The sequence below is a fragment of the Centroberyx gerrardi genome, chromosome 9 (assembly GCF_048128805.1).
Source record: "Centroberyx gerrardi isolate f3 chromosome 9, fCenGer3.hap1.cur.20231027, whole genome shotgun sequence".
NCBI classification, from domain to species: Eukaryota; Metazoa; Chordata; class Actinopteri; order Beryciformes; family Berycidae; genus Centroberyx; species Centroberyx gerrardi.
In genome coordinates, this window is record NC_136005.1 from 28,883,196 (window position 1) to 28,893,019 (window position 9,824).

General features: G+C 40.3%; 1 protein-coding gene across 1 annotated transcript; it reads left to right on the forward strand.

The window, feature by feature from the left end:
• The first annotated feature begins 294 nt into the window (after positions 1-294).
• rgs4 (regulator of G protein signaling 4) lies at positions 295-9,092 on the forward strand. The gene is made up of 6 exons (XM_071910830.2): positions 295-423; positions 788-892; positions 2,438-2,502; positions 4,215-4,378; positions 5,460-7,032; positions 7,135-9,092. The coding sequence occupies exons 1-5, from the start codon at positions 380-382 to the stop codon at positions 5,700-5,702; spliced, it is 621 nt and encodes a 206-aa protein (XP_071766931.1). The 5' UTR covers positions 295-379; the 3' UTR covers positions 5,703-7,032; positions 7,135-9,092.
• The last annotated feature ends 732 nt before the right edge of the window (positions 9,093-9,824 follow it).

Below are 9,824 nucleotides of genomic sequence, written 5' to 3' on the forward strand. Positions count from 1 at the left end.
ACTTCGATGAAGCTCTGTGTTTTTTTCCGAGCTGGGACGGCTACTGCAATTCCTCAGATGCCTGAGACGCGTCCTGCAGTGGAAAACACCTTTTGTTTTGGTTACACACTCTCCTATCCTTTCCCATCTGCTGTAAATTTCCCCCATTCTCTCTCTCTCTCTTGCTCTCTCTCTCTCACTCACACACACACACACACACACAGTCTGGCGTGATTGGTCAGTTCTCTGTCAGCGTGGACTCGAGGTATAAAACCACTGTCGGGGGTGGAGACATCCACAGCTTGCTGACTAAAAAGACTGCTATCAACTCTCAGCTGCGTACAATCATACTGTTGTTGAATCTACTTTCCACTGGATCTGGATCTATAGCAAATCCGCCATGTGTAAAGGACTAGCAACACTCCCTGCAACATGCTTGAAAAGGTAAGACTAAAGTGGCTCGAGCAACAGGTGGATCAAGCTGTTTGTCTCAAATGGAAACTGCATAGACAATGGTGTTGAAGCACAGCACTTGAATATAGATTGCAAACTAAAACTGAATTGAATACATGCTGATTCTACGAGCTTTAACTTTCCACTGCTGTTTCTAACTAGAAAATGACTGCAATTCAACAGCTGAATATGAAAAGGCATCTGTAGAAATTGCTTTAAAACCATAATTACACTCCAGTGGTTAAGGCAGATCTTCATACGGAACACACAGTGAGCCCTCATGTGAATGATAATGATATGAATAAATTGAATTCCGACAAATAACTGAATGCATTTCACTCTACTTCCCCCGCAGTGCCAAAGACATCAAGCACAAAATCGGCTTCTTGCTCCAGAAGCCTGAACCCCAGGCGGCGGAGCAGAAACAGACCAAAGACAAGACCGCCGCCGCTGCAAAGAGGTCAGCAAATTGGTTTATTTTTTAAATATTTGTTCCATTTTTTCATTCAGATTTCAAACTATTCTTCCTGGGGTCCACAAAGTTTGCTGTCGCACCAAACATACACAACATACAACAACATGCATTATGACTATGTAATATGATACTACAACTGTCAACATGCCATACCAATATTTATGCCTCTGTTGTGTGTGTTAAAGAGAATGTACACATGTTGACAAGGCCTATGGTTAAAAAACATACATTTGATTCAGGTTTCGTGATATCAATTATGACTTTCGCTACATGAAAAGGAATTCATAAATTCTATTCCCATCTGGAAGTGCTCCATAGAGAATGAATTGGGAAATATCATAAAGCAGGTTCTAAGGATAAGGGTCATTTCTCTGACTCAGAAATGATAAACACTCCTATATCATAAAGCTGATTTGATTATGAAACATATATGGATTCTTGCATCTGAGTCATGTTTCCCTTTGATCCCTGCAAGCAAATGAGGAAGCAACAGGCATTTTAGAGTGAGGCCAGTTTTCATTGACCTTTACACCTTTTGTCCGCACTAATTAACAGTCCAAAACCATTGTTGTCCCGGGCGTTCGGGTCTCACTGAATGCTAAAGGTATTGTTGTGGTGTAATGACGGTCCTCAGGCGGCGTTCCCATGGGACGGCTCTCTTCGTTCCCCATGAGCACGTTAGCATCGACAGCATCCAGCCTGACCTTTTCCTTCCAATATCATCACAACCCACTCACACATGATTATAGATAATCAGTAATGACAAATCACTTTATCTGGAGTTATTGTTTAGCAGCAATGTTATTCATTCCCCTTTACAACACAAAGACATGCGTTTTGATTCAAGTGCCATATAAATATGAATCATGCTGTTATTGAGATCATGTGGTGGGCATGGTTAATCATTACTCTTATTGGTGGATTATTATTATGGTGTCTAGGGTGATGAAAGCCTAAGGGAGGTATTATTGCAGTTTATGTGACGCATACTAGTCTCATTAGATTTGCTGCCAGTATTGATCAGTTGATTGGTGCAGGTATCATTGCAGGGTTGGATGTTTTTTATTTTTATTTTTTAGAATAAGTCAAGTTTTCCCCTGGATGGTTGTCTTGCTATGATGGAAAGGCCTCACAAACAGTGTTTTAAATACAGTATGTGATGCTAAACCTCTCCATTTAAACCAATGATGGAATTCTTTTGGCTGGTTCCTCCCACCTATCAGCGGAGGAAGTAACACTGGCACAGATTATGCTGCAACCAAATTTATCCAACAATAGAACCTATTTCATCCGCAATTCCCCAGGGAATAGAGGCCGTTTGGGTTAATGAAACGCTGAAATGAGACCAATCCAGACTAAATATACCGTGAACACAAAATCTTAGAGGCTCTGTGAAGTCTAATTTATACTTTAAACAGAAATGGTTGAATGCATTATAACAGTTTTCATTCATTATACCTATTCTGCAAATTGGCCACTCGCTTTAATCAGTGCATCCTCATTGAGAAACCTTTTTTTCTCTTATTTCAGAGTTGCTCCAGCAGCTGAGGTGGAGAAATGGAAGGAGTCCTTCAGCAACCTGATGAACAGTGATGGTGAGTGTTACATTAGAGTTGGACTTGGCCCTGATAATTTGAGTTTCTGTCCAAACCCAAACCAAGCACAATGGTCTTTTTTTTTATACTGCTTATGATAAGCTGCCAAGGGGATGTTTGACTTATTACTTCTCCAACAGGGTTTCTCTCAGGGTTTGAATAAACAAAGCAAAACTAAACGCGTTCATGTGACATGATAGTTTTATGATCATGGGAATATTAGAAGGGCAAGAAGGCCCTGACCTTTACATTCCTTACTGTTAGTTGCTGGTCATTTTGTTGGTGATCTAAGAATTGAAGCCTATTCTACTGTTTCACTCATTGTAAGTCACACCGGATAAAAATGTCAGCTAAATAATTAAAATATAAATGTAAAATATATCAGTTAAATGCTGATCAATCCTGATAAGTCTTTTGATTCTACTAGCCACTTTGCCAGGTTGCCAGTTTATCTGTAATCAGGCTTTTCAATTCTAACTACTTGAAAGAAAATGTACATACACTTACTTCACTACAGCTAATGTGTTGGTTTAATGGCCTGGATCCTCTGCCAGTTAGAAAGCATCATTGCCTTTTACACTATTGAGGATCTTATTCATGACGGAATGGAAAGTTAAGGAGACTTGGCTGGAACACACACATTCAAACACATATGCAAAACTCAGCACACACACACACACACACACACACACACACACACTTAGATGCATTCTCATGCTCTAGACGTGTGCTACGTGTCTAGAGGCACTACTGGATGGTCCCTAGGGGCCTGCTGCAGTATGCAGTGCAGTGTGTGTGTGTCAGGCCCCTGAGCATTACGCTGTGTGAGAGAAGGGGAGCAATGGCCTCCTGGGAACAAGTTGGGCCTTGACCTGCTTCATTCCAAAGCCTCCTCTACTGACCCCCAACACTGTGATGTCTTCCTCCTTTCTTCCCAACTTTATCTATTGGTGCCTCTCTTCATTTGTTTATCTTCCAGTATATTCAGTCTATCCTGTGTCAGTAATTGAGTGTTTTGGAGCTGCAGCAGTGCACCAAGTGTATAAACGTATACAGTCCTGTGTAGGTCGATGGACATGATGGAACTAACACTGCTAGATTTAGGGGATTCATTTTCTGTGTAGCTCAGTTGGTTGAGTATTGCACTAACTCTGCCAGGGTTAGAGGTTTGAGTCCCCCATATTTAAATGTGTTACATGTGTCATTTTTAAACAATATGTCTGTTTCAAATTAATTGTGATACCTCTGTATAATTAATGTAAACAAATGAGGCCACGGTAGAGATGACCGGTGGCCTCTATCTCATGCCAGTGGTATTGTTAGTGCTAGTGTTTCTCCAACTGAAGACCACATTTCCCATAAACTCCATTGCTTCCTGCAAAGAAGATGTTTCTACTTGTCACCCGCCCCCGCCCCCCCCCACCCTCCCTGGCGCCGCTACTGTATGTGTGTTTGTTTTGTCTTCACTGAAGAGGATAAACATGTTGGATGTGATTTTTCCATCACTCCTTCCACCATCTGTCATTGCCTCTTTAGCTCTGTTTGCTCTGGAAGAACAGCGCCCTCTTCCTGTTCTGTGCCGTAAAGTAATCCAGCAGATTTCCCGCCAAAACCGACCCCATGACACTCAATGTAAAATACAGTGCAGAGGCCGGTAGAGGCTGACAATCTTCTTGGTAATAACTTTTTTCTATCCTCTCATCCTCTGTCAGGTGGCCGTAAGGTCTTCACCAGCTTCCTGAGGTCAGAGTTCAGCGAGGAGAACATGGAGTTCTGGGTCGCCTGCCAGGACTACAAGAAGACCTCGCCCTCCAAGATGGCCGCCAGAGCCAAGCTGATCTACCAGCAATATGTCGAGGCAGACTCTCCTAATGAGGTAATGAGAATTTCTGATAATACTTGATTTATATTTTATTGAGCAATTATTATAACACCGGTCAAATACAACATCATATGTATCCATTAAAAATTAACCTGCTGTGAAGAAAAACAACACCAACCCACATCTGGAGTTTCAGATATTTAGTGAGTAATACGACTGCTATTTCCATCTTTCCATACTCCCACCTTCTTCTTTTTTTTGTGCTTAGAGTTGAGTGTGACTGGAAATCTATGGATACACATTTGGATAACACTAACATGCTGATGACCACTCACTTGGCTGCCTGAATACAGCCTAAAAATACCCCTCTGCACTAGAATATATAAACTTCAGTTATTCACAATCATGAGAACCTGAAGTGGAGTTTCCAAACTTTGGTGCGCATCTCTGTTTATAATGTCTTGGATTTACTTTAGACAGACAAACTTTTTTTTTTTTTTTTTTTTTTTACAGAGAAGGGATTATTAGGATTTGTTCCACTTTCTCTTCAATACATTTTTCTCCCTTTTACCCTTATTTTCCATGCTCTAACGCCCACCTTTTTAACAATACATGCCAACAAATTGACAGAATTTCTATTTTCTATTTTTATATTAAAAATCCCATGACTTTTCCTTCCTGGAAAATGTATTTTTAGTGGTTTCTTCATGGTGTACCATAGGTGTAAATAAAAATTTTACCATCATGGACTTTTAAACAATCCTCCCGCTATGTCTTCCCATCATATAAAACCTGCAACTTTACAACTTTGAAAGTGACACCAGTGGCAACACCGCAGACAAAATCTTCCTCCTCTCCCTCTTCCTTCTCTGAGAGTTTGCTGCTGTTCCAATAACGGTGGTGATGGAGGTTTTGGAGGAGAAATGCAGGCTACCATCCAGTTTATCTGAGGAACTTTCTATGTGTTTACTATGGTCCAGCCCTACCCACTTTTGAACAGTCCCCCCTTACATGACGTCCTGCCCCAACACTTTGTTTCAACCGGAAATACGTCGAATTACGGCAACAAGATGCCATTTCATGTTGTCTTTAACATCTGACGACTTCATTTCACACGCCTTCTATGTCATTTCAGGTCAACTTAGACTCAGCGACCAGAGAAGAAACGAGGCAGAACCTGGAGCGCAGCGGCCCGTCTTGTTTCGACGAGGCCCAGTGGAAGATCTACACCTTGATGGAGAAGGACTCCTACAGGCGTTTCCTCAACTCCAAACTGATCCGGGACCTGTCTCAGACACACACCTCTGCCGCTCAGGAGAAGAAGGGGAAGAAAAATAACTGTGCAGAGAACAGGAAGGCGTTGACCGGCGGTGCCTAGATAGGAAGTGAGCACGGAAGACTGCAGAATGTGCGACAAACTGAAAATACATGAGCCCATAAGAAGGTAGACATTGATAAGGATAGGTTTGCCTCTTTTGTGTCCAGTGTGTATAATTAAGGAAACTAGAATATATGAGATGTGACTCTGATACAAAAGGGGCAGGTTCATCATTCATCTCTAACCGTGAATAAGAGTTGCCTCTGAAGGTCAGATTATTCTTGTGTTTTACCTGCATTCATTCCCTTAAGTTTCTGGTTGCCAGTCAAGGGCTTTAAGTGGCTACATGTACAAATACCTGAATACGCTTGCAATACTACCTATTTTTTACATTCACCATCAGCCTTCACGTATGTGTCAAAATCACTAAATGTTGAAATATTTCATATTTTAACCTTTAATATTTAAACATTCCTCATGCATCGCTCAAATGTACTGTACCTGTAACCTCTTATCAACGTCATGACCAGGTGATACTGATATACTCACAACACAGAAAACAGAAAACAATCTAGAGCTACCTCTATCTATCTAACACTCTAACTTACACACACACACCTTCAGAAAATGACAAGACATCATGATCTATGCCTGTTACAGTTTCTTTGCTTGAGCTAAATAATGTCCACCACTGTTGCATTATGTCAGTGGAGCAGCACGCATGCTATGTATTATTTGTGAACAATTACAATGTAGACTATCCGTAATATTAAAGTAATTCACCAAGTTTTCGGGAAATTGGCCTGTTGGTCAGCTTACTCGTTAAGAACACAGACACCAAAATCATCCATGTGTTCCAGGTAGATCATTCACTCCGGTGCTCCATGCTAACACTTTAGCGTACACTATGTTGAGTGACAGTAGGATACTAGCATTACCCAAAATAAGAAGACTGACCTTTTAAGTTTTATTGGTTTTTATTATATGGCCTGTAGACTCATACATTTAAAAAAGAAAATGAGTGAGGTGAGCAACCACATATTCATCATCATTTAGGTGTGCAGTCTCCCATCGCCCACCACCTTAAGTTCCTATGGTAACAGGGAATGTAGTTCCTGCTAGTTCAAAACAGTATGTTATTTTTGTATCATATTTTGTGAAAATGTTACTAATCTCCTACAAAACTACCAGAGTAAGCCATAGCATTTAAGATTACTTTTACATTTACTTACCACTTAGCTGCTACAAGTTAGCATTTTCTCCCTTTTGAGATAATGCTAGTGGCCTACTATCACTCATGTATTCTATGCTAAAGTGTTAGCATGGAACCTGCTATCACTCAACATAGTGTACGCTAAAGTGTTAGCATGGAGCCTACTATCACTCAAGTGTTAGCATGGAGCCTACTATCACTCAAGTGTTAGCATGGAACCAGCTATCACTCAACATAGTGTACGCTAAAGTGTTAGCATGGAGCCTACTATCACTCAAGTGTTAGCATGGAGCCTACTATCACTCAACATAGTGGCTGCGGTCGAATAGTCTTTTTTGCTTAGGAAGGTTCCTAACTGAGTGAAATGACCCGGAAGTACCTAAGTGGCAGCCATGATAAGAGCTGTTCGAATTCTCTACATGCTAAGGAAAGGTGCTTCAATGCTTCCTTACTTAGCTCCTTTAGCATAGGATACACTGGACCATCCTTTACGAAAGGAAAGGAGATAATGCCGTCCCACAATTCTTTGCGGCAGCAACGACGCACCATTCGGCCGTTCACGAAAACAAACGATCATGACCGACAAGGGACGCAGATCATCATGCAAGTTACCGTTGCTTATTAAGCATGTTCCATCTTATGCCATAACTTGCTAATATGCTTATATGTTTTGAAGTGTCACCAATATGTTAAACCCATAGAGGCGAACTATGAACGTTACGCTGCTGTTGTAAAATGATCAAAGTGAAGTTAACGTTGTAGCATAACCTATGGTCAGTTTGCATTAGTTATTTCTTCATTCTGAGCGTTGTTGTATTGCCAGCCTTTAGGAATATCACTAATTAATTTTACTTCAGTCACAGATGCTGAAACCCTTGCCTTAATAAAGGCCTGTATCAGCCATAACAACTTCAAAGCACAATCAAGTCAACATTTCAAGATGTTTACTGAGTTGTGTGGTGGTTCTTAAGCTATTATATGCATAGGCTTATAATCAGATCATAATCAGCATATTAACCATAACACAGAAGTCTGTCTTTCAAGAAAAAGGGATATGAGACGTCTTTAGCCAGATGATGTTTTTAATTCAACATGTTTGAAACTTAAGAATGATGATATGTACAGTAGTAGATTTGTAGGCCTAACAAGTTATGCCTATCTTGCATGAATTTAACAATAATTTTCATACAATCATACTAATTGGGATTCATGTCGATACATATGAGTGGACAGGAGGGTGAGCGTGAGCAACCATTCTCAATGTGACAACCCCTAACCCGTTTCACTTTTGTGACTGGTAGCCTATATTCCTTTTTTATTTCAATTCCAACCTTGGTGATGAAGCAATATTTTTCACTGGGTTGTCCACGTTTATATAGCCTGCATGAAACAACACGGTAAGAACGCACGGGGCGAAGTATCTAAGATGCGCTTTTAGTAGTCCATCTCCGGAACATTGTAGTTTCACCACGGCAGACCCACGTCATTAACATCCGCCGTCGCATAATTACGTAGCCTAGTGTAAGTGCAGTCGGATTCTCTTAGCACCGCGGTTGTCTTTTCCTAAGTCCTTATGAATTCTCCTTCACATCTTTCCTTGACCTCATGACGTTTTCCAACGGGGTCAAGGAAAAGTGGTTAGGAATAGGAGTTAGGACGTATTTTTTTGACTATTCGACCGCAGCCTTCGTACGCTAAAGTGTTAGCATGGAGCCTACTATCACTCAACATAGTGTGGAGCAGTAGTGTGGAGAGTGAATGATCTACTGGGAACATATGGACGATTTTGGTGTCTGTTTTCTCATCAGCTGAGTTGACCAACAGGCCAATCTCTTAAGAACTTGGTGTATTCCTTTAAGCTTCATGATGGTAACAACTGGCCCTGATGTACAATACAGCACAGGAACACCTTGACATTATCTCAACATGGTGTACCCGGGCAATGTTTTCTTTCTTTACTTCCTACTGGGAATGCTAAGCACGCTTCAATGTCATTGTATTGATTGCCATGTGGATGTCAAAGAGTAGACGTAATGGTCAAAATATGACTCATCTTAACATTTGATTGATTACTTTTCAGTGTTTCCCATTATGTCCAACTGTTTGTGTTCTGATGTGTATCTCTGCAATTTGTGCAGGGTACTTGGACAACGGCATGTGTTCACTTTTGTTAACCATCTGGTAGGCTAATGTAGGAACATGTTTTATTATTAAAACGTCTACTCTAACTGAAAAAATATTTATCTTGATATTTATTACATGATGTCAAAGTCCTATTTATATTTATGTTATGATACCTGGCATGTCTGTGACTATTCATAAATAAAATGATGTGTTGCAAGTTTGGAACTTTGTATGTGGATTAATGCACACCCAAAGCACAGTTTTAGTTAGTGAGACAAGAGAAAAATGATGTTCTGACACCCTTTTTAAAATATGCAGCCGAAACTTATTGGTGAACTAATTAATACTTTAACTTGCATTTTTTTGTGTTCCTCCAGCTTTGTATGTACTATCACTATATTTTTAGCTGATAGAAGTGAGTTTTCAATACCCATCCATACAGTAGGTTGATGCCCATGGGGGTGAGGTGTCATGGGCACTTTGCCAGTATTGGGTGCTGTCAGAACTGTGGAATTAACCAGCAAGCCAGGAACTTGAAAGGCAGGTTTATTTGATGGGAGGGTCGGGATTGTTCAAAAATCTGTGATGGTTTCATTGGTTTTATTCACTGGTACACAATGATAACCCCTAAAGTAATGGGATTTTGATATAAACAATGCAAGAAAATAAAAAATGTGTAAATCTTTTGGCATGTATTGTTAACTAAGTTTATATTATGACATGGAAAATTAGCTCACAAGGTGAAAAAGTAATTTTTCATTTCATTGTGACTATAAGAATATATAGGATGTCAAAAGGTAATTTGATGACTGGTGAAATGTCATGATTTACTTTCTATGAATTCA